The sequence below is a fragment of the Protopterus annectens genome, chromosome 15.part0 (assembly GCF_019279795.1).
Source record: "Protopterus annectens isolate FY-2018-M chromosome 15.part0, PAN1.0, whole genome shotgun sequence".
In the NCBI taxonomy this organism is placed as follows: domain Eukaryota; kingdom Metazoa; phylum Chordata; order Ceratodontiformes; family Protopteridae; genus Protopterus; species Protopterus annectens.
In genome coordinates, this window is record NC_056749.1 from 476,968,089 (window position 1) to 476,994,814 (window position 26,726).

The 26,726-nt window shown below is 40.2% G+C and overlaps 1 protein-coding gene across 3 annotated transcripts in view; it reads left to right on the forward strand.

Annotated features, from left to right (window-relative positions):
- The window catches only part of COL4A6 (collagen type IV alpha 6 chain), a 4,024,271-nt gene that overhangs the window by 2,114,184 nt on the left and 1,883,361 nt on the right, over positions 1–26,726 (forward strand). For all 3 annotated transcript variants that reach the window (XM_044057202.1, XM_044057203.1, XM_044057204.1), the window contains one exon: positions 7,289–7,390. In XM_044057202.1, the coding sequence (XP_043913137.1) occupies positions 7,289–7,390 (102 nt within the window). The remainder of the gene's footprint in view (positions 1–7,288; positions 7,391–26,726) is intronic.

Sequence of the window (26,726 nt, forward strand, 5' to 3'; positions counted from 1 at the left end):
CTTAAAGAAACCTGTAAATGTACCAATGTAAAGCCCTGTTTAGGCAAATGCAAAAAATTTTTTGCCTGGCACTTAGCCAGACTGACCCTTCATAACCGTTAGTGCAGTGTGCTCTTAGTTACTTGACCTCTCTTTTTAATTCAGGACTACTGTATACTTCCATTAAAGCTCACATTTTGGGTATCTCAGAATTTTTTTTCTTGTAGATCCACCTTTCTCTTTTCCAATTCTTTAAGGGTATCTGTCATCTTAGATCATCCATAAAACCAGTTGCAGTGGCCTGAAACCTAAATTCTGTATTATTGTCAGCCCTTGAACCGGCAGCTGATTGTGCTATAATTCCTCTCCTGGAAGGCAGTTTTCCTTAAACATACTACTAGTGCCACTACTAGGAGGGCTTCTGAATGTCAGGTTGTTATAGTATCTGAGCCTTATACAGACTTTCAGTAGGACAGAGTAGCTTTGAGAACAAACCCATCTTTTATATGCTAGGTATATCCTTGTTTCTTAGTCAATCCATACAACTTCTCATATTTTCAATAAGCCTCACAATACAAAAGGCACATTCCTTGCATGTACACAGACTACTGCAGTGAATGTAGAAAATTCAACTATTTTTTTTTTTGTTTTTTCATACATGACAAATTGGGAACAGCAGTCTGTAAGCAGGTTTCATTTAAATTGAGAACTCAGCACAGCTCCTCGTGGTGGCCAGCAGTGTTCCTATAGCAGCAGAGACCAGAAAAGACTACCTTTCCAGATTTTAACTATTTTTCTTGGCTTTTTCGACCTTTTGTGACTTTCGACCACTGTTTTTGCTTGTTTTATCGAAGTTTGCACTTTTTACTGTCTTTATAAGCTCAAACTGTTTACTGCACTTGCTAGTTTAAGTTTTGCTTAAAAGTTAAACTACAGGCTAATACACTCAAGTGTACTAGCTTTTGATAGCAATTAGTCGAAAAATATAGCATTTATTGTGTTTTCTGCCTTTCTGTAAAAAATCTTGAAAAAACAAAAAATCTTTGTTTTCCATACTTTCCTAGCTAGTGTTCCAGAGACCAGATTTTGCTGATCCCTGGGCTTTGTCTTGGTTCCTGTGTTTCTCCATTTTCCTTGTTTGGTCAGGGGGAAGTTTCTTTACTCACCAGTGAGAGTGGGGAGTACTGAGCTGCCTGTTTGTCCTTAGAGGAGTGGTTTAAGGCAGTAACTTGTAGTTTATTGGCCATTTTGGGTCATTTCCTGTCTTTTCCAACCCCCTGCTATAAAGCGCGCTTTGTCGGGCTTTTCCAGCTATTGAGAACTCAGCACAGCTCCTCGTGGTGGCCAGCAGTGTTCCTGTAGCAGCAGAGACCAGAAAAGACTACCTTTCCAGATTTTAACTATTTTTCTTGGCTTTTTCGACCTTTTGTGACTTTCGACCACTGTTTTTGCTTGTTTTATCGAAGTTTGCACTGTTTTTACTGTCTTTATAAGCTCAAACTGTTTACTGCACTTGCTAGTTTAAGTTTTGCTTAAAAGTTAAACTACAGGCTAATACACTCAAGTGTACTAGCTTTTGATAGCAATTAGTCGAAAAATATAGCATTTATTGTGTTTTCTGCCTTTCTGTAAAAAAAAAATCTTGAAAAAAACAAAAAAACTTTGTTTTCCATACTTTCCTAGCTAGTGTTCCAGAGACCAGATTTTGCTGATCCCTGGGCTTTGTCTTGGTTCCTGTGTTTCTCCATTTTCCTTGTTTGGTCAGGTGGAAGTTTCTTTACTCACCAGTGAGAGTGGGGAGTACTGAGCTGCCTGTTTGTCCTTAGAGGAGTGGTTTAAGGCAGTAACTTGTAGTTTATTGGCCATTTTGGGTCATTTCCTGTCTTTTCCAGCCCCCTGCTATAAAGCACGCTTTAGCGCGATTTAGTGCGGAGTTGCCACCGTTGCACATTAGGGCAGCGGCGGTTAATCAGGTTTAAACTATTCGGGCTACCTAAAGTCCACTCTTCAAATTTTCCCTTAAAACTACCTTCCTCGAACTATACCACTGATCTAATCAGCGTATCCAATAACTAAAAAGATTATCTCTACTTGACTCCAAAGTAGACTATTCTCTATCTGTAAAGCCCAACACTTGCTCCTACAGTACTTATCACCTTGATACAGCACTCTTGTTATAGATAGTACCCCAAAAAGGCAAACCCCATTTCTCGGTCACCCACATCCCGCGGAATCTTTTTTTAAGTTTTTTTGTCTATTCCTTCTAGCATGTCGAGGGATCAGTTGCTAGTGTCCTCTCCTGCTCAGCTGGTGAACCTGGGAATATTGAGACAATGTTACATTTGCCTCATGTACACAGACAACCCTCTCCTCCTCCCACAAAACACAAATACATGCGAGAGATGCAACTATACGGCCAAACTGGAGGCTGAGCTCTCTCAACATAGGACTGGCAAGACCAGACAGGAGGAGAAGGTAACCACACACACTATAGACCCAGTCTCACATAGTACCATCACAACCTCAAATCATACACATAAACACACAAAGACATACTCGGAGGCTCTGATCAAAAATCTACCAAAACAGCAGAGGCCACCAAAGCAGACACCCAAACAACTACCACCTCAGAACACAACACCTGCAACACATAGACCACACAGTCAGAGTGTCAAACAGTCACAGCCCTTAAGGCCAAACACAATGCCAGACACACTAGTCATTGGTGACTCCATAGTCAGACACACTGACGTCCCGCTCACCAGACTGAGTAAGGAGAAGGTCACAGTAAGCTGCCTGTCGGGCGCTAGAATCCGCCACATAACGCAAGCCCTCAGGTCTCTCAACAGCAGGTACAAGTATGACTCAGTCATTGTCCACGCTGGTGTAAACGACCTGAGACGTACCTCCTTGGACTACATGAAAAGAGACATTGAGGAGCTCTCTGTTTATGTAACCCAGGCAGGTATGACCCTGACCTTGAGCAGTATTCTGCCTTCACCAAGAATGATGCCACAATACAGAGATAAGATGATCAGCTTTAACAATTGGCTTAAACTCTGGTGTCATTCAAAGGGGATCCAATGTCTGTCTGCCTGGGATGACATGCTGGACAAGCCACGCTGCTTGCACCTGTCACCCCTGGGATTCAGGATATTGGCAAAGGCTCTTGCCACCCCCATAGTGCCTTTTTTAGGCAAGGCTCAAATTCTAAACCTACCACCCTAGAACACAATAAAGAAAAAAAACTAAGGGTAATGCTGCTCAATGCCAGAAGTCTCAACCTCAAAATGCACGCACTCGAGGCCCTTCTCAGTATGGAGAACATTGATGTCTGTGCTGTGACAGAAACCTGGTTCAAGGCTCCTGAGAGCACCCCAGCACTATCAGGTTTTACCTCATATCATGTTTTCCGGCCCCAAAATCCGGACAATACCAAGAAAGGAGGGGGGGTATCCATATTCATCAAGGACACCCACACCTCAAGATTGGTGGCAACGCACGATGCATCGGAGACCATCCAGGTGCAATTAACCATAGGCAAGACTGCTCTGCAATTTGTAGCATGTTACAGGCCACCGCAAACTCAGGAACCTCACATGGCTTTCCTGAAAACACTGGAGGGGATAAATGTATCTCTGAACACCATCATACTAGGTGACTTCAATTACCCTAATATAGACTGGGAACACTACTCAAGCCCAAACACTCTAGCCCAAAAGTTCCTGGAATTCATAAACTCAAATGCCATGGAACAACTAGTCACCATCCCCACAAGAGGAGAAAACATACTTGATCTCATCATCATGAACATGGGAGCACAATGTTCAACACTGGAAGTATACCCCTCACTGGTGAGATCAGATCACAAACTAATCTCGCTGGAGGTCCTCATCCCGCCCCCACCTGAAATAAAAAAGACCACAGTAAAGAACTTCTCCCCAGCCGGCTTCACACTTCTCAAGACCAGTGTGGTCTCCTTTAAGGCCCCAAACATTACTCAAGCCGCTGAATCACTTACAAATGCCTTCTACCAGCACCTGCAGGGCTGCATGGATCAGGCAATCCCAAGCAAAACAAAGACTCTTTGTACCAAAGGCAAGCGTCCAGTCTGGTGGACCCCAGCCATAAACAAACTCTACAACAAAAGGAGGAAGCTACTACAAGATAGAGCAAAATCCTTAAAAGGTAAGACACCGCTGATCACTATAAGTAAAAAGCTAAGAGCTCTCATAAAATCATCCAAAGCAAATTTTGAGAGAAAAATAGCTAAGGACTCAAAAGACAATCATAAGGCATTCTTTAGCTATGTTAGAAATCTGGGAGGAAACTCCCAGATATGCTCAGAATTAGTTCAAAATGATGTGAAGATTACTGATCCTACAGACATTGCCAACATACTGGCTGACAGGTTCAGTGCAAACTTCTCCCCCAAAAGGAGAAATATCTATACCAAAAGATTTTAGCCCCCCAAACATCTCTAACGCCCAGGTGAGAACTGCTCTCTCCAAGGCAAAAAACACAGCATCCATGGGACCTGATGGTGTCCCCGGCTGTGTGCTCCACGAACTCAACGAGGAATTAAACCCGCAGTTAGGACAGCTGTTTAATCTTAGTCTCACCTCCGGATACATACCCAGGGAGTGGCACACAGCGACTGTGGTCCCACTTCACAAAGGCGGTGCCTCCACCGACCCTGGAAATTACCGTCCCATTAGCTTGACAAGCCTTATCTGCAAAGCCATGGAGAGGATCATAATGGATCTCATAAATAAAGACATAGGGAATTTGCAGACTTTGGATCCAACCCAGTTTGGCTTTGTCAAAGGCAGATCATACCTTTTAAACTTGGTTGACTTTTTTGAAACAGTCACCAAGGCCATTGATGAGGGAAAGGCAGTCCATACAGCCTACCTCGACCTGGCGAAGGCCTTCGATACAATACCCCACTCGGGTATCATTGAAAAACTCATCAGCTTAAATGTAAACCCATACATCACAAGATGGGTTGCAAACTGGCTGAGTGACAGAACCCACAGGGTCAGAGTTGCTGGCGCCATGTCAGACTCAAAGCCTGTCACAAGTGGTGTCCCACAGGGCTCAGTCCTGGGTCCACTCTTGTTTGGCATCTACTTTTCTGAAGTACAAGCAAACACAGGAGGGTTATGGCTGACAAAGTTTGCAGATGACTGCAAACTGGGTGCCATAGTCGAAAACACATCTGACACAGATATCCTTCAGAAGGGTCTCACAGAAATGGATAACTGGTGCCAGAGCCATGGCCTAAAGTTAAATGCCAAGAAATGCATAGTCATACCCTTCGGAAAAAACAAGGTTACCCCTAGCTACCATATAGGTGGCAATCCACTGAGCACAGAAGAAGTTATCAGGGACCTGGGGACCCAGGTTGACAGTAGCCTTTCATTCGACACTCATATTGCTAAAGTAGTTAGGAAGACCTTCTACATTGCCCACCTTATCATGAAGGGATTCACATCTAGATCAAGGGAGGTCATAGTCTCCTATACTCATCACTCATCAGACCAATGATTGAGTACAATGCCCCATTCGGAATGTATCTGACCCGACACTTGCAGCAGCTGGAGAGGCCACAAAAGTTCCTCACCAAAAGGATAAAGGGTCTCAAAATCTGTCTTATGCTGCCCGACTGAAAGAACTCCAGCTCTATTCAGTTGCTTACCGCTTGCTCAGAGGTGACCTGTGCCTGACATACAAGGCCATGTCAAACCCAGATTTGATGAACATGCTTCACCTCAAAAAATCTAGATCCCTCAGAGCCACAAGGGCAGGAGACTTAAACCTCGACATGGTTATTAATAGGACGTGCTGGAGGGATAGATTCATCACCCAAAGACTCCCTATGCTGTGGAACAAAATCCCGGTATATGTGAGGCAGAGCACCTCGCTGGCCTTGTTCAAGAGGAATCTTGACCAATGGATGGGAGATCGCAGATATACCCCAGGGATTACCTCACTGTCACTGCTCGACAGAGGCACAGCAAAATAATGGGCATAGTTTCTCCAAACTAAAGGGGTGGCGTAAGCCACAAAACTATGGGCTAGGCTTGTAAATGCCCTCGGGCAGATAGCCTAGTATGAACCTATGAACCTAAATGGCTAGCTAACTGCATTATGCACTCTTGTAAAATCCTAGCAAGTCTCGGAGCCATGGGTTGAAAGCTAATTCTACAAAATCTGCAGCTACTTATGCTACTTTTGTTACAAATATTTTTGCCCAAGTCAGTTGTGATGCAGCCACATAGATATCCATCCACATACTTTCTGAACACTACAGGACGGATGCATTGTCCAAGAGCAGTGCAGTGTTTGTCACTGCAGTTCATCATAGTCTTCTAGCTCCCCATCCTAGAACTAAATAAAGTTTTAAAACTTTTTTCCATGGTTTATGAACTGTACTACAATAGTGACCCATATAATGAACACAGAACATGTATGACATACAGTAGCAGTATGTGATTGAGTACTGCAGTACAGATTCCTTCCCAACTTCACCTCAAAAAAAAAATGCAAATTAAAACAGAGGAAAACCAGTGGAAACCTAGTAACCTACAAGAAGGATGGGAGGGATGTCCATACTTATTGCCCTAAGATACATACAAAAACGACTTTACTATGTCTTCTATTTAGATCTAAATTCTGAATTTGGGTTGGTCATACTGACTCCTTTTGGGGCATACACCACATTCACAGTTGTTAGTAACCTTGTTGAGCTTTTATTAAAAAGAATCAGAGATGGTGTAGACTACTGTCCCCTTCCTCTGCATTATCAATCTAATGTCTACAATGTAAGGTGGAAAACAGCTTCCAAGAGAAGTCCAAAGTTCTGGGTGTATGTCTGCAGCCATACTAAGGTATGCCTTCTAGTAATTTCCATGTTTTCTGAATTCTACTACTGCAGTGATCCCTGGACTTAAAAAAATCTATTACTATGGTAAGTCACCACCAGTGTGTCAGTCTGCATCAGTGTTAATATAATGTGCTTGCCAAGTTATAAATGTACCTGTATCTTCTGACCTCAAAGGGAAGTGTGCAGCCATGAAAAATTATAACAATACTTTTGGAAATCTGATAAGTGAATAAATATGTATCACATTTTGTAAGCATAACATTCTCATGATTTGTTTTTCTCAATAATCTTAAACTTGGTTTGAAAGTACGTTCCTTTTGTTGGTTACTGAGGATTTCTGTTTTGATATTTCTGATGTATGTTTAGCTGTTGGGCTTTGTTAATTTGATGGGTTACATGCTGCTTTCTCTTTTCTTTTAGGGAGATACAGGTCCTCCAGGTCCTCCTGGCCCAGAGTATGTCTCAGGGGACATTTTCACCTTTACAAGTACAGGTTTTCTAAAAGGAGAAACAGGAGATAAGGTGAGTAGCCCTATAGTCAGGTCATACAGTTCATAGAATAGAATAACCACAAATGGAATCCTTTGGAGAATGTTTGCTTTGGTCTCAAAACTCTCAGCTTCAGATTGGTTAATGAATAATCATTAATACTGATAATGGAATTCACGTACATACTACCCAGGCATGGGAATGCATGCAAGCAAGACTTTTTTTTTAATATGGGTCCATTTTTATTTGTTTACAGTTTTATACTGTAGACTGGTAAACATGATGATTCCATGAGGCTTTTTCTTTTAAATCGGTCAGTCTCTGTGTTTAATTCTGCTAGTATTATGAGGTCTGTTTTAAAAATACAAGATATGATAGGTTATATTAATAGAGTTGTGGTGCACAGTTAGAGGAACACAGCAAGGCGCTAGGCTTCAGATAAAGTGCATTTAGTCCCTAAACTGTGCATTATCTCATTAATGACTTACTTTATTTACGAAAGTTGATGGCTCCATACTAAACTTTTGTTTTGAGTAGAATAAGTTTATGTCCACTCAGGTTTTGGAACGTGCTTGTGTAATCTGTGCTAAACCAAACAGCATGTGACAAGGTAGCTGGTAAATAGGCTTGATGATAAATCCTGAGGCGGTACCAGATACTCACCTAGAACTTTGTTAACCAGAGTTTTCAGAAACTCGATCATATGGTTTCGTTCGTATGAATTTCAAGTTTTTGAAAACACCCACACATATGTCTGTGTGTGTGTGTGTGTGTGTGTGTGTGTGTGTGTGTGTGTGTGTGTGTGTGTGTGTGTGTATATATATATATATATATATATATATATATATAGATTCACTTTATAATCTCGAAATACTGACATATCGAATTTCAGTATATCGAGACTATAAAGTCGAATCTGCAAATACCAAAACCCCAAAACCGCAAAAGTAAAAATTGCGAAGTTAAACACACCATATGCCACACTACGTATACACCAGCTTACCCACACTACAAAAAACAAAACACACAAAAACACAAATTAACAAACCTACACTACAAATAAGCATGGGGACAAGCCCCCCTATACCCCCGCTACTTATATATACTAACTCCGAGATTGCACCAAACAGAAAAAGACAGTAAACTCACAACTAGACATTTTACAGTCCCTCGCACACACACATCACTTACATGCAAACACCACCACTTTCAACACTTAAACACTCATACTTTTACCTGCCTACCCTAACCTACATGTACAACTTCCAAACACACTCACATACACTCAAACACCTACCCAAAACCCTTACAAAATAGTCACGTACCTTAAATTCCACCTAAGTCCACACACTAGAATATATAAGTAGTGGGGGTGCAGGGGTGTTTGCCCCTCACAAGACATCTACAACAACTGGAAAGGCCGCAGAAGTACCTCACAAAGAGGATTACCGGCTCAAACAGATGCCCTACACAGACCGTCTCAAAGAAAACCAGCTTTACTCCGTCGCATATCGCCTACTCAGAGGTGATCTCTGCCTAACATACAAAGCTATGTCAAACCCATAGCTGTTGGACATGCTCCACTTAAAGAAATCCCAATCCCTCCAAGCTACATGCTCTAGGGACCTAAACATTGTTACCACAATAAACAGAACATGCCAGAGGGATAGATTCCTGTCCCAGAGACTTCCCATACTTTGGAATAAACTACCTATCTATATCAAACAAAACTCCTCATTAGCACTCTTCAAGAAAAATTTTGTTGATTGGATGGGAAATAGGAAATTCACCCTGGGGATCACTTCTGTGGCTCTGCTCGACAGTGGCACAGGAAAATAATTTTCTTGGGTGGCAAAAGCCAGGGTACCTTTTTGGCTGGGCTTGTATAGGCCCTAGGGCAGATAGCCTAGTACCTACCTATGAACCTATGGACTAAACCATATACCATCCACACAATACATTCCATGTCACGTACCATAAAACCATAACAGCGAATTTGACATTTCCAGATTCGCGGTTTGCACTTTCTCTATTTTGAACATTCATCTCTATAGTTTCGACATACTGAAATTCAATATTTCAGTAGTTCGAGATTATAAAGTGAACATATATATATATATATACACACACATACATATATGTGTGCTTGTATATATATATATATATATATATATATATGTGTGTGTGTGTGTGTGTATATACACACACATACATATATGTGTGCTTGTATATATATATATATATATATATATATATATATATATATATATGTTTATTACCAACTTCAAAGTTTAAATATCTTCCATGATGCCAAGAAGACAGATTGAATTCTTCCTGAATATATTTCCTATGCATTACAGGAAAACACTGATAAAATGTTATTAAATGGTTATTACTCAGAATTAACCTCATTCAGTAATATGGGGTAAAGTTCTCCTCACCAATTTAATGTATGCAAAGTTAATGTAAAAGACCTTTTAAACCTCAATTACTTTGTATGATGTGGACAAATATGTGAGATGTCATTTTCTACCATGTTTTGCAATAAAGATTGCTTTTTAGCACAGATTCTTGTAATTCGTAGGTTCACTGGTTCATACTAAGCCAGTGGTATGTGAAATAATGTATGCTTAACAAATAAGGCCTCAAAAGATGAACCTGTAAATGTGAGAGAATTGCTCAGAAGATGTCAGTCAGAAACAGAACTAATTTCAGAGATTTTTTATTGAACATTGCTACTTGGAGTTAATTGCTCTGAGGATGATGGTATGTGGTAGAGATAATTTGAGAGGTATAGATAGGATATTATTAGCTTAGGTTATGTTAAAGGGAGGGGAAAGGAGAGAAGTTGGAGAAAAAAGGAGATAAAGAGATACATTGAAGGAACATGGAATATTTTGATGTGATAACATTTAGTTTAATATAGTAAGAAGTTTGGAGCCAATGTCTGCTGGAAATAACTTATGGGATTCTATCCATATATGCTAATGGCAGTTTCAATGTTGCTATGGCTGAATGCTCCTTACACATACTACTACTGCTACTACTAGGCATGTTGTTAGGGTAGACTGTCTAATGCAGAAGGAGAGCTTGTTTCAGAGAGAGAGGAAGTGCTGCCAGATGAGTTTGTAGATGGAACAGATTTTACTGCTGTTTCAGCACAGAACTAGATGTTTGGAATGGGTATTAAATGTGGAGATTTTCCTTTTGAGAGCGAGGAGTTGCTGGGAGAGCAATGTTTAATGTATTTCTGAAGATATTGTACAGATCACCTTGTTAGAGTCTAAAGCCCACAAAAAATAAGGACTAAGTGCTTGTTTAAATAGTGGATTCTTTTCATTAGAAAATGATGGGGTCTTTAGAGTTGGAAGAATTTAGAGCTATACATGCCAGATCTAGCACTGCACTATATGTTGGGGTGATTAAGGGTAGAGCAAAGGGAAATTAGAGTGGATTTGGGGTTTAGATGAGAGTTTACATCAGAATGAGGTAAAATTGTAAGAGGATTTTCTGATAGTAATAGAGCCGTGGTGATTAAGTACTGCTCATTGTCTGTGCAAGTTCATAAATTTTGAATCCCAGTGTCATTCTAAACATGAATTCCACTTATGCAGAGGAGTATTAATTTTACCAAAAATGATTATTCTACGTTTGTTTGTATTTTTAGGTAAGGTCATGATTAAAGCATCAGTTATTAGTGTATTGAGGTGTTATTGAAGCATTAGTTAATCTGAAGGATACTTAGGATGATTCCTACCTTGCAGTCACCTACAAATTTATTTTAACCTAAGGTTATTAAGATTTCCCAATGCAAAGAAGAAAAGGCCAAGGACATAACCATGAGGGATAAAACAAATTAGAGTTTGCTTTTTGAAGATAGCCATTTAACAATCTATTGAGCTGCAGAGGGGTGGATGTCTCGTTATTTGTGATACCATAGTGGAAATTACTATCAAACTCTCTGGCTAAGTCCCAATAAGTTTCATTTAGGGCTTTGCTGATTCTTTTGAAGAAGCTAAGAGAATTAAGAAGGCATGACCTAATTCAGACAAAACCAAGCTGCCAAGGGTCAAGAATCTGCAGATCTTGTCTGTCCTTAATGGTTAGTTCTGCAAACATTTCTTCTACAGTGTTACAGAATTTTGTAGGGATAAGATGATGGCTAAATGATCTAATTTAACTAGGCAAAAGAATGTTTTAGGGTTAAGCAAATTGCAGGGGAGTTAGTGAAGAAAAGGTTTAAGAGGTTTAGGCCTCATTAAGGAGAGTAACCATTTTGTTCAGGGATGTGGAATTGTTAGGAAAGGCCTGAACATAGTTGCTGGATGTGTAGGTGGATCTACTGATATTAGGATAATTAAAGTTGCTTAATTAAAAAGGTGTTTGGTTTGAGTTCCAGCAGTGAGTATAATTAGGTATTTCATATGTAATATGAACACAGAGGGGCTTATAATTACTGATGTAGAAAAAGCTTGCTTTGTTGAGAGTGATTTGAACTTGTTTTAAATCAAGGTTAAGGTCATTTTGGATGAGAAACAAAGATATGAGTTTGCTAATAAACATGGATATGCCCCTTCTGTTACTGGCATTTCTGACAAGTGATCATGCACTGAGCAACTGAATAAGTATTTTCCTGATTGGAACCAGGATTGTATAGCTGCCCAGATGTGTATATTCTTCAGGGAAAAGAAACTGCTCATGTTAGATATATTACTTCTAAAGCTTCTTATATTGAACAGAGCCACCATGGTGCATGGCAGGTTAAAATTTATCATGCTAGAGTAACTAGTAATTTTTCTTTGCCTAAAAAAAGACATTGTGGAGGTAGAGAAGACTTTTGCCTGCATGCTGTTAGCCTTAGAAGGAAGGACACAGCCCATTCCTGGTGATGCAGGAAGGTCTGTCTACTATATTCTCTCAGGCTGTCACAAACTGGATCTCCTTACAGTAACACTATTTATGTAGTCAGTCAATGAAGTCACTGATGGTTGATTATATTTAAGCATCATTCTGGGTGAGAGCAGATTACTACTCGGCACTAGAGATTTCACTTCCTTAAGAACATATGAGGAGAATGCTACCATGTCTGTCTGCATCTTCAAGGTGGACCTCCAGAGGTCTTTCATTTCCAACATGAGTAACAACAAAGTCACACTGAAGCTTTGAATGCTTTTGGACCTGGTAACATCTCTAATTCTAGTACCTGAGAGACAACTGACAATCACCATGTTCTGGTGAGTATAGAGTCTGTATGTCTTTGAGTGGAGTGATCAGTAACTAGAACATTTCTGGCATTGTTATCTGTTTTAGCTGCAGGCTGTGACTGCCTTTTTAGTCTGTGATTTCTTGCAATGGTTTCTCCTAATGTGATGGAAGTAGGCATGGATGGTGGTGGTGTACCCATGTGATTTTGAGGTAATGTATAATTGAGATTCCCCTATCATGTACTTTGGAGGACATGGCTAATTTTTTTTTACCACCTCAGAATAAATGAGCTTTGTTTATTGAGAAAAGCTAAGATATCTACCTCTTGTTTATGGTTGTAAATGTATCTGTCCCACTGCCTCAGGATCTCAGGATGCTTAGAGAAACTAAACTGGCTAAGGAAACAAAATTAAAAGTCTGTGGTTTTTACTTGAAAGATGGTTAGGAAAGGTGAGGTACTGGCTGAAAAAGGCTAGACGTAGTGGTGATAACAGAAGATCAGTCATTTAGGTTGGATTATGCACAGTGGAAGACTGTAGATAGGTTGATTATCTCTGTAGTGTTAGGTTTCAGATAGTAATAATTATTAAAAATTAGTATGATTGCAACAAGGAAAAGACAGCAAAAGAGTAGATAGTGATTAGTCACAAGCACATATAAATTACATTGTTATCATGTGAACACATAGAGTAGGTACACTGGACAAAAACAAATAAGAGTGGATGGCCCACAAATGGGCACCGGCTGAATGAAGAAATAACTGATGAGTAGGCAACAGCAGGAAATAAAATGGGGTTCAATTAATAGAGTAAGTGTCAAACAAACCTGAATGCGAAACTGTATAAGCACATAATGACAAAATAACAACTAACAGACAGGTACCAGCAAAGTACTAAAATGGGGTTCTGTTAATAAAGCAGGAAATGTAGGCTAATGAACACATATCAGAATGTGCTACAAAAAACTGGTCACAATTATTTAACTATACTGTAGTTAATGAGACAGAGAAAATGCAGTAAAATGTATATATTTACAAGAATGTAGAGTTAATCTTACATGTTGTATATAAGGCTGATATTCAACAAACTCACTGCCTTACTGGATATGGGTAGTAGGCCCTGTTGCCCTATCTCTGTCAGTTTACCAAAGCTCAGAGCTCCTCCCACTGCCTGCCTGTGGGTGTGATTGACCAATCACTTGTAACAACAAGGCCTGTGTTTCAAACCCACAGACAGGACCTCCCCCAGTTTTCTAGTGCCACAGGAAGAGGACGATCACTTTGAAAACTGCTGCTTACTGTTTCTGTTTTTAGTTTGACTAGTACAATAAGGGTTATGCTGCTGATTAAAAACCTCATTTGGAAGTTTTGACAAGAAAACTTTCTGACATTGCAGTTCTGTTTGTGTTGTATGATTATTAGAGGTGATTGAGCAGAATTAAAACATTCAGAATGTTTTTTTTTATTTAAATGACAATTTTGCTACCATTGTGTATGTTAAACATATCTAACAGGAATTTTTCATCTGCTTATGATTTATTTCTTGTCTAATACTGTTTTAGAATGTATTTGAAACAAGTCTTTTTCTTTTTTTTTTAAATTGGGGGACTTTTGTGCATGTGTTTTGTGTATGGAACAGTGTTACTGAAACTGCTGTCAACTTATCCAGTGCAGTCTAGAGCAGAAACCCCTGCAGTCTTTTTCGACTTCAGATTGCTTTTAATGTCATTTTATTTGTTAAACATTTCTGACAGAGGTTTTTCTAAATAAATAAATAAATGTATTATTTATTTAGGTTGTATCCATTCATCTGGAGTGAAACTAGCCATTAAAAAAAAAATCAGGGGACATTTGTACATGTATTTTGTGCTTGGAATGATGTTACTGAAAGTACTGTCACCTTATTCACTGACGTGTCCAGAATAGTACTGTGCTGCAGAAATAGTCTTCAAATTGCTGTTTAGAGAGAGAATAGTGTCTTTTGTTCATTTTTTTTACTGGCTGACTGTGCAGCCATTATTTAGTATTCCTTTGGCTTGTTTTTTTATTTCCTGACTTGATGGACTCAGATACACCCCCACACACACACACACACACATACACACACACATACAGACCATCTCACCCTTCTGTACTTAAAAACAATAAAGTAAATCTAGGTTTGTAACTGTGCAGTAGCCTTGGGCAGGCTGTTGAATCATTTACCTTATGTTGCCTCCAGGTCCCCTGCTTGGTGGTAGTAGCACAATGGTGTGTGACACGAAGATCAGACATATCCTCCAGGGCTGTACCAGTCCCTGTTTCATGAATGTAAGAACCAAATAATTTAAGTAAAGGGGATGTCAGGGATATATAATTTGTTGTCATTGTTTATATGTCTCCCCATGGTTATTCTCCCACTAAGGCAGTGCATGCAAAAAAGTGACAGAAGACCCACCACATTACTGGGCAATAGTCTCTGACTGTGTTTTCAACTGAGCTGGTGACTGTGGCTAGATACATAACTCAGGCTATTGATTATGGAGTGCAAATCCAGGTTATGAAAACACTGGCACTTCTACCCCTGTTCAGTCACCTCAGGATCTTGATTTTTGAAGGGGATCCAGAATCTGAGGTTTTGGAAATGACAGAATCTGACCAGTCAGTATCCTCTGAGGGCAAACTGGTTCATAAATTCAAACAGATGCTTTCATTTTCCTAAATACTGGCTAGATTTATGGATGCATTCGGTTGAGAAAAATCATTGACTGCCTCCATGATCAGCAGGGTATTTGGTTTTTGGGAGGATGAGGCCCCAGATGTGGTGAACTTCCCTCCATTGATCCCTGCATTGGAGGATGTTTTTATGAAAGCCTACAGTTCTCCTCTGCTGAATGAACCTCTGCCTAAAAAGTGTATAGGATACTCAAGGTGTACTCAGCTGTGCCTGGCCTTCAAGCCCCCTTGTCTGTAGACCTTGCTTCTGTGTCCCCAGTGAACGTACCAATAAAAGACTATGCCTTTATCAAACCCAGTCCCTCAAGGTAAACTACGCAAGTGGCCAGAATCTCAGGGAAGGAAGCTGGCACAGTCCAGCATGGTAGTTTTCAAAGTGTTTACCAGTGTTTTCTGTGGTAGTATATATATTTTTGTATCTGTAGTTTAGAAGAGTTTGCTGCATTGTTACCTGCTGAGTAGAAAGACTATACAAGAGAGATTGTTTCCAATATTTCTCAAGTGTTTAAACATGCTTTAAAGAGTGCCTTGGAGGGGACTGATACTGTGTCTAGAAATGCAACACGTTGGTTCCACCCCTTCTACTGTTAACAAGGTACTTATGATGATTCAGAAAGAAATGCCAAAAATCATTGTGGTTGACCCCCCCTTATTGGCCCTGGCAATCTTGGTTCTCCCTTCTAATGGCATTGGCAAGGGCAATTACCTCAGACTTTCTCACACTCTGGATTTGCTGACTCAGTCTCAGGGGTGACTGGTGTATCCCCATTTGGAGAAACTACAACTGATAGCCTGAATGATTTAGTCTTGAGAGTTGAAGGAGGCCAGAAAAACAGCTACTAGAAAATCTTATGTTTACAGATGGATAAGGTTTTCTAATTGGTGCGTAAATGGGATCACAGGATCCCTTGAGGTTAATATCCCTCTGGTCTTGAAATATTTGTGTGAGCTACTTCAGATTGGCTTATTACATGCATCCATTAAAATGCAAATGTGAAGTTGTTCTATCTCACCGTTCATTCTTTACTGATGGGTTCGAAGCTGATCCCTTGGCTCCAAGTTGGCACCTACTGCAAAGCTCAAGGATTTCAAGTAGCTCGAGGCCAAGTCCCTATCCCATGATGCACCCTGAGTTACCTCAGATCTAGTTTGCCATTGCAACTAATCAGGGGTTCTACTAGCTCGGGCAGTAAAAGCCTTATTTTTCTTCTATTACAAAATATTTTTCATATTTCTAGAATATTATAGTTAGTTATACATATATATAGTTAGTAAAGCTCTTACAGCTTCATATTGTAGTTTCCTTTCCCTTGTGTGCCTTTTATTACTTAGTTATTTGGCCTAATTTTTTATTAGGCCTATTTAGATTTATGACTGAATAGTAGTTTAATAAGTGAAATCAGAAAAATCCACTCTGGAGCCGATATACTACAACCCAAAATGAAAATTTATTGATCATAAATCCACAAGGAAGAACAAAATAAGCAGTCAGTCAAGCGCTTTCGTCAAATGACTTCTTCAGAACAGAACTTCATGGTTACATTTCCTTATATACCCTTAGGTAACTAATTCAATTAAATAGTAATTAATATTTAAAATGGCAATGTTTTAAAATATGAATAAAAGGGAGAAGATATGGAAATACAGCAATTTAAAAACTGTGCAAATACGCAAATAAAAGAACTTGATGCAAATGAAGAAGTTTACATAAAGGAAAAATTGTAGATGAAAACAACATTTCATAATTTTGTAGCCCTGAACTTTAGTTCAGGTTTAATACTAATACATTTGTTAATACCAGGGATCACTGTGGCACTGAGCTTAAATTGCCACCGGGTTTCTGCTGTTAATAATTTGTTGGTCCAATCGCCCCCTCTAAAGTCCTTATTAACCACTTCTAAAATACCAGATTTAAAGGAATGGGAAGGGTTAATACTAATATGTTTATATAGTGCGTTTTTTCGTCTTTTTTTATGATACTATAACAATGTTCATAAATCCTTCAATTTAACCTTCTTTCGGTCTTCCCTATATAAAATTGTCCACAGTCCTTACATCTAGCCAAATAAACAACACCTGTTGTTGTACAAGAACCTGGGGAAAAGATCACTTCAATTTCATAAGGACCCAATTTTACCTTAGGAACTTCAATAATATAACTACAATAGTCACAGGTCCCACATTCTAGTTGTCCCTTTCTTTTTATCATTTTTTACTGGGTGTCTATTTTCCAGTATACATTTCAAATTACTATTGACCCTATATATAAACAATATATAAACCATAGATCTTTGTAACCCTTAAACATAGCCCAGTTATTTTTAATAATGTTTTTAACATAACCTGAAGTTTCACCATGTGTTAATACCATAGCCTGTGAAAAATCCTTTCTTTCATCTTGATTTCTATTTGTTTGTTCGGTTACCCCTAGTAGGGGTTTATATCTGAGGTCCCATTCACTAATAACTTGGTCCCTAATTCGGGTTAAAAAATCAAGTGGGTAACCCCTGACAAGGAACATGTCCAAAACCTGTTGTGTTTCGTCTTCCATGAAACTAAATTTGGAGCACATTCTAACCACCCTGACCATTTGGCCCTTCACAATATTTCTTTTCATAAAAAGGGGGTGGCTACTAGTAAATTCCAAGTAGTCGTTAGAAAAAGTGGGTTTCCTGAAAACCCGAGAATGGAACCTTTTAGATTAAGGGTCCTTGATTAACATCACATCTAAAAAATTAATCAGTTCATCATTACTGGTGCCAATAAATTTAAAATATTCACAGGATCCATGTAAATACTCAAGAAATTTAACATAGGACCCTTCATTCTTCCATAAAATAAATAAATCGTCTAAAAATCTTAAATAAAGGCACCAGTCACCTTTGTAACTCATGTTAAAAATATAATGATTTTCCCATTGGTACATAACAAGATTGGCGAAAATAGGGGCACAACTGTTACCCTTTGCTACTCCTTTTGTTTGTCTGTAAAATTCCCCTCCAAAGATAAAAAAATTATTTTTCAAGACAATCTCCATCAGTTCCAAAATTAAGTTAATCATGTTTCCACTTAAGTTGGTTTTAGCTACCAAGACTTTACGAAAAAATTCCAAGCCTATATCATGTGGAATAGATGTAAAAAGATCAACAACATCCAACGTGGAAAAACAAACCTCATTACTAAAGAAATCATTTTTTACCTTTCTTAGAAAATCCCAAGAATCAATTAAAATGTGATCTATGGGAGCCAATGCCTTCCTGACCATCCGATCAATGAAAATACCAAGGGGGTATGTGATACTGCTGTGTCCAGAAATGATGAGTCTATATGGGGGATCAATTATACTCTTATGTGTTTTCGGAATACCAAAGGCTATAGGTATAGTGGGATGTTCAACATGGAGAAAGTTGTATATTTCTTCGTTAATAACCCCTTGGTATAATGAATCCTCCAAAATAAATTTAACTTTCCGATATGAAAGATGGATTTCATTCCTGGACATGTTCATATTTAGTAGTATCATTGAGCATATAGGTAATTTTGTTATTGTAATCTTCAGAATTTCACAAAGATTAACTAGTCAGGATACACCACGAAAACACCTTCTCTTTTTTGAATCTTCAGAATTTACAATAACCATGACCCCACTCTTGTCTAGTTTCATAAACCTTGTGTTGTTTTCACTTCTTAACTCATCCAACAAACTTTTTTCTGCCTTAGAAAGGTTGTGAATCCTATTCTTATGAGTTTGCAAAGACTGGTATATTTCCTGGGAACACACATTCTCAAAAGAGTTTAAAATAGGGACTAGTGGGGGGTTGTAACAACTTCTCTTTCTGATTTCCACGTTCCTTTCTCCCATCTCGACTTTCTTATCTTTGTTTAAAAATTTCAAGTTTAGTTTCTTTACAAAAATCTTTAATTCTGTTAATGTTTTACTTACATCTTTTTTAGTTGAGGGGACAAATTTCATCCCTTTCATTAATAAATGAAATAAATTTTTACACACATGTAAACCTGTATAGTTATAAATTTTAAAACCCTTATATAAGTGAACAATACCATCGTTACATGTAATAATTTCTTGGTTGATAATGTCCCTCTCTTTCCTATGATTTAATCGTAACTGTTCTTCCTCCTGTAGGATTGATTCCTGTACTTGGGTCTTGTCCCCCCTTCCCCCCGGGGGCCTAAAAAATCATCGTCCAACCTAGAGTGGTTTCTATTGAAAACTCTTTCAGACCTCCTAAGTAGTGGGAAGTCAGAATCGTAGGATTTGTCATTACTGTTTACTCTACTGTTAGTAGCGTTCAAGTTAGAATTTTGGGTTCGACTATGTGAATTAACCCTGCCTGAGTCAACATCTAAATAAGCTTTAGGGAAAGGGTATGCTAAACCATTTTTGTATTCATACTCATCCCTTGATAATTTCTTTTTCTTTCTACTGATGTTGTTACTGACTTCATTTTCCATCTTATCAAAAATAATATTATATCTAAACGAATGCTGGTTAAAATTCACTTCATCCAAAACAACACTGTTAATTTTGTCAATCTTGTTAAGTAAATCATTAATTCTCTTATTGTTAATCTTTACAATAAACTCCATCAGTTCGATGCCATGCCTATCGAACATCCGGAGTAATTCATCACATTCAACTTGCCCTTTTTTAATACCATTTGGAAATCTGAATACACGGAGCCCCTTAGGGACCCGGCCTCTGGAGATACATTCCTTTAAATATGAATTGTCACACTGAAGGGCTCGTACTTTATGCATTTTCAATTCTAAGGCCACTAACCTAGAGTCAATGTTATTAGTCTTGTTGTAGTGGTTGTTACCAAAAATGCCGTAATCGCGTTTGGACCAGTCCTTCAATCGATCGTACACAGAATTAGGTCCATGGGTTACAGTCCCATTTTCAGTAGTTTCCAAATTAGCAGGAGACTTCAAACCAAGGTCCTGGTTACATGTTGCTGGTTGAGTCATCTTACGAGTAACCAGAAGTGTTGAATCTCTAGAGTTCCCCACAGGACTTCTGTTCCTGCTATTAACAGAGACAAGGGGATTCTGAATTTTGAATACGGCTTCCTGCAATTCGGAAACCTTGTTGGTAAGGTTAATAATCAACTGAAATAAATTGTCATTACTACCCTCGATTTGCTGACCACACGGAAAGGGTAGAGAATCCAATTCCTCCTCGAACACCAGGGATAAACTGTTCTCATCCATAATTGTTTTAGTGGGTCTAGTAGGCTGCCAAACACTCAGAAAGCACACCAATAACCACAACAGGGTGCAGAAGTGGATAAAACGCCACAAGTAAAATCAGAAAAATCCACACTGGAGCCGATATACTACAACCCAAAACGAAAATTTATTGATCATAAATCCACAAGGAAGAACAAAATAAACAATCACTCAAGCGCTTTTGTCAAATGACTTCTTCAGAACAAAACTTCATGGTTACATTTCCTTATATACCCTTAGGTAACTAATTCAATTAAACAGTAATTAATATTTAAAATGGCAATGTTTTAAAATATGAATAAAAGGGAGAAGACATGGAAATACAGCAATTTAAAAACTGTACAAATACGCAAATAAAAGAACTTGATGCAATTGAAGAAGTTTACATAAAGGAAAAATTGTAGATGAAAACAACATTTCATAATTTTGTAGCCCTGAACTTTAGTTCAGGTTTAATACTAATACATTCGTTAATACCAGGGATCACTGTGGCATTGAGCTTAAATTGCCACCGGGTTTCTGCTCTTAATAATTTGTTGGTCCAATCACCACCTCTAAAGTCCTTATTAACCACTTCTAAAATGCCAAATTTAAAGGAATGGGAAGGGTTAATACTAATATGTTTATATAGTGCATTTTTTTCATTTAATAAGTGACTTTCTGTCTCTCTTTGCTTGGTAATAATATTGTGTGCTTACTTAGTGACCGTTGTCACAGCTTTAGATTAAAAATTTAGTAATTGTTTCTTGATATATATAATAGAAAAGAAGTGTGTGTGTGTGTGTGTGTGTGTGTGTGTGTGTGTGTGTGTGTGTGTGTGTGTGTGTAAATTTCTAGGCTTCTTAAAAGCTTCTGTGATTGTATTTAGCCTGTTTTATCAGAAGGCTTATTTACATTTATGTTTGTTATTAGCCTTAGTTTAAAGGCTTGTGTATTAGAGTGTATATTTACCCTGTTTTTTTAATAGAGGGCTAATCCACATTGTTGTTGTTGGGTGTGTCCAATATTCTGTCATGGCTGATGACAAGGACAAACACCATAAGTCAGGGTTTAAAAAATGCCCTAATTGTGGACAGAAGATGTTGGTTACAGACTGCCATGTGAATTGTGTATACTGCTTGGGTGCCTTGCACTTACAAGAGACATATGCTATATGTCATTCCTTTTCCTGTAGCATCCTCCAAGAGAGAAAAAGGAAACTTATTGATAGGGGTTTGTTAAAACCTTCCTTCCAGGAGACTTTGAGTGACCAGGATGGATCTAGTAAGTCCTCAAAGTCCTCCAAGACTTCTGGAGATTAAAAAAAAAAATCAAAAATATCTAAAGAGTTGGTGACATCGGCTCCACAGGTCTCGGATCCGACTGTCTTCTCTTTTTGAAGCCAGTCCCCAGTCTTGGAACCGGTATCCGAAACTCCTAAATCACCTCTTCTCCATTCGGTACCATCAGTCCGATCATCACGATCTTCTGTAAGCCTATCTGATTTGGATGTGGATTGGGTGATTCAGAAGCTTTTACAGGCACCTGCCTTTGCCAAATTGTTATTGGCTCCGACCCAGGCAGCTTCAGAGCCGAAGACCCTTATGCCAGCTATATCTCTTCCTCCTCCGAGCCATACCAGTCCTTCGGAGCCAGAGGAGTTGGACTTCCTGATTGTGGAGCCTTCATAGCTGACTCCTGCTCCAGTGTCTTCAGCTCCATTCACTCTGTCATCTTCGGCACCGATCGAGGACTCTAGGAGCTGACACTCTCTGGTCGGGTCCGGGGAGGATAGTCAAACTGACTTGTCGGTTCCGACTTTGCCTCTAGAGGCTTCAGTTCAGATGACTTCAGCTCCTACCTTGGGCTTGGAGCCCACTGTCCCGGTGCCGGGTGTATCGACATTTTCCTCGGCTCCGTTGGTCCCTTCGCATTGGAGCAGAGGTGCCTTCAAAGCCATGAGGAGAGTTATGTCTCCCAAGACATCCTCAACTTTGGGTCTGACCTCTTCATCCCCTAAAGCGCCTGTGTCTGCTTCTGCCTAACAGATCCTTGCTATGTGCAGAGTCCCTGAGCCTCAGGAAGCCCCATTGGGTGGCCCATGCTCTTCCAAGACCTGCTTAGAAGCTTCCGCTGATGAGGTTCCCAGGAAGAGAGTGTGTAAGAGGAAACATTTGGACTCCCCTCAGGAGACATTAACATCTGACACTGACTTGGATGAATCAGAAGGGTCCCCACGGTCCCCCTCTGAGGATATCTCATTTGCTGTGATACTGGAAATCCTTAGGCAGAGGGGTGACTGGCAGTCCACCAATCCTACTGAGGATGAGTCAGTGCTCCTGAAGGCTTTCAGGTTTCAGCCTTCCACCACTTGGTTGTCTCTGCCCTTCTATTAGCTGATGCAGCTGGTCTCATGAAGGACGTGAGAATCTCCAGATACTATGGAATCTGTCCCTAGGAGGCCTAATAAGTTCATATCTGCCCCCCTAGATAAATCCTTCTTGACAAAAGGTGTACCAGTTGATGCCGTGGTGGTGGCAGCAGCCAGCAAAAAGGAAATGTCTGAAATTTCATCGTCTAATCATCCTCCAAACAGAGACTCCAGGATCATGGGTAGATACGGGAAGCGTATGTTTAGTTCAGTGACTTTTGCTCTTCATTCGCTTAACTAGTTAACCAATTTTACCAGACTACAATGAGATCTCCTTAAAGAGCTGGGAGATACTCTTCAGGGTACAGTAGCTGCAGGAGCTACAGACAAAGTTGCTGCCCAGCTTGCTACCCTCAGTTCTATAGTGAACTCGTCCATGCGCCTCATTTCATATGCAGCTGATGGAATGAGTAGGGCAGTGGGTACAAGAGTTGCTCTTAGGCGATACTCCTGGATGCGCTTGTGTTCCTTCTCGAAGCCCTTCAAGTCATCCTTTGTGAATCTCCCCTTTGATGGCTCATCTCTTTTCGGGCCTAAAGTCAAGGAAACCTTAACCAGGTGTGAGCAGGATGGAAAGACTCTGTCTGCCATCGGGGTCTGTTTTTCCGCCCCTACCAGACCCTACCCCAAGGATGAAAGGGGAGGAAAAATCTGGTTTCGAAAAGCCCAAGGAGCCTTTCAGGACACATGTAGTGAACCCCCCTCCAGGGGCAGAGGAGGCGGCAATAATGGAAGATGCCACCCACGCAGCAGAGGGGTCCACAACACCAGGGTGACAGAGATCACTTCTTTGGGAAGCCCTATCAGTGCTCCTGAAAGGAGGACCGACTGTCCTGATCTGGAGGCAGTCAGGGGTCGCTTTTCTTTGTACCCAGATGCCTGTCTCAAAATAACAAACAACTGGATACAAAGTATCATTTCCAGAAGATACTTCATCCCTTTCGCCACACCCCCTCCGTGACAAGTAAAATTCCGGATGTTCCACCCAGTTACAGGGAACAAGCAACAGTAGAGGTCCAGATGTTGCAAAGAAAAAGAGTCATCCAACCAGTCCCAGCAGACCAAAAAGGATCCAGAACTTACTCGAGATTCTTTTTAGTTCCAAAAAAGACAGGGGACTGGGGACCTATATTGGACCTCAGCAGACTAAACAAATCTGTAAAGAAAGAGAAGTTTTGGATGGTCACACTTCAGTCAATACTTCCCTTCCTAGGGAAAGACAATTGGATGTGCTCAATAGATCTGTATGATGTGTACTACCACATAAAAATGGCCAGGCCATCCAGGGATCATCTGCACTTCAGCTGGGAGCCAATCATTACCAGTTTCGAGCCCTGCCCTTTGGTCTCACTACAGCCCCCAGAGTGTTCACCAAATGCATGGCAGTGGTCACGTGTCACCTGAGACATTTAGGATTCCAGGTGTTACTGTACCTAGAAGATTGGCTCCTTATCGCCATCACCAGGCATCAACTCATTCAGGCCAGGGAGTCCACTCTGTCACTCTGCAATCAAAACTCAAATAAAAAAAAAAAGAAAAATCTGCTTTGTCGCCATCGCAGCATATCATCTTTATCAGAGCAGAACTGGACACCACCACCACCATGCTAAGACTTCCAGTAGAAAGAGTCTTACTTCTCCATCAGCATGTCTGCATCCAAATATCCAAAAACAAAGCACCAGCATCAGAATTTCTGAAATTGTTAGGAATGGTGGCAGCAGCAATTCTAGCCATACCACTAGGTCGTATGCACATGTGGATACTACAATGGCTGTTGTTCATTCAGTGGTCTTACCAAGAGCTTCCCATGTCTCATATGATAATGATCACAAATTCCTGCAAAAAGGATCTTCAATTGTGGTTGACCTCACTTCATGTTACATTAGGACGCCCATTTGTGCTACACCCTCCTGTGGCCACAGTGACCACGGATGCTTCCCTGATAGGATGGGGGGCATTTTCAGGGAAAGACAGCCCAAGGCACATGGACCAATCAAGAGACACATCTGCATATCAATGTCCTAGAGATAACAGTACTTTTGGTGTTGCAGTACTTCTAGGATTCTCTTCCTCTGGGTACGATTGCAATTCATATGGACAACATGTCAGTGGTCTGGTATTTGAACAAACAAGGAGGAACCAGATCTTATCCCCTTTGTCGTGAGGCCCTCAGAGTGTGGCTATGGGCTATTTCCACCTGGCACTTTCTGTTAACAATGCACATCCCGGGGAAATCCAACGTGATAGCAGACAAGTTGAGCAGAGCAATTGTATTGCGCTATGAGTGGTCCCTCAAGATGGAAATAGCGGACAGGATATTCCACAGGTGGGGCCAGCCTTGCTGCGACCTTTTTGGCAGTCACATGAACACCAAGTGCAGATGCTTCTTTGCCCTGATTCCCCCTCCAGGAGAAGCCCCAAGGGATGCACTCATTCACGATTGGCCCCCAGGTCTCCTCTATGCATTCCCACCAATCCCTTTGATACCCAAGGTATTACAGAAAGCCAAAGGGAAGGACCATCATTCTAATTGGTCCCTATTGGCCTCATCAGATTTGGTTCCCCTTCCTTCAACTTCATCTTTTGGAGGACCCCTGGATTCTGGACCCAGTTCCAGACCTTCTGGTGCACTCGTCGGGGGAATTTCATCCCTTTCTGCAGTCCCTGAAGCTGGCAGCTTGGCTGCTCCAATTCCCATCATAGCCAGGTAACGTAACCTTTCCAATGAGATGAAGAAAATTCTCCTATCATCTCATAAATCCTCTACAAGGAAGCTGTATCTCAGCAAATGTAAAAAAAATGTCTGTATGGGTCTCTAAAAACAATATTGATCCTTACCAAGCCCCTATGGCCTCTATCCTAGATTTCTTAACCATGATGTTCAGTAAAGAAGCTGCAGCAGCAACAGTCTGTGTTCAACTAGCTGCCATTTCTAACTTTCATCTGGGATTTGAAGGATTGAATATTATGTCACAAAAGCCTTTCTCAAAGGGACCTTTAGACCACCTGTGAAATCTCCCTATTTTCTGTGGAATCTAAATTTTATGCTTTCCCACATAATTCTTCTGCCATTTGAACCAGCTTCCTCATGTGACCTCACATTTTTGTCATGGAAAACCATCTTCTTAGTAGCTATTACTTCTGCCCACAGGTGTCAGAGCTTCAGGCCTTATCCATTAAGCCTCCTTATTTGATTTTCCATGCTGACAGTCTCACTTCAAACAAACCCCTCTTTCTTACCCATAGTTTGCACTGAAACTAATCTCAACCAAATTATTGATTTGCCAGTTTTCTTCCCCAACCATTCCACCAATTTAGAGTACATGCTACGCAAACTTGATGTTCACAGACAGCTCAGATTTTATTTGGATAGAACAAAAGATTTCAGACCAGCTTTTTGTTTCATTCTCAGATTCCAGGAAGGGTATGCCAGTGGCTAAAACAACTCTGTCTAAATGGTTATCTGATTGTATCACATTTGCTTATTCAACTTCCAATATGCCCTTGCAGCATAAAATTAAAGCTCACTCAACCAGAGCAGTTTCTACATCATCTGCCTTTTCTGCCAGACTTCCTATTGATAACCTTTGTGGAGCAGCCACTATGTCAAAACCTCATACCTTTATCAGTCATTACAAAGTTGATAGTGCCTCCAGGGACAGGGTCTCCTTTGGATCCACAGTCCTGAGAAATATACTCCTGTGAGCCACCCAAGGTTGATGGTGCTTGGGACGCTGCCCATCAGTAAAGAATGAACGGCGAGATAGAACAATTTCACATAAAGACGTGTA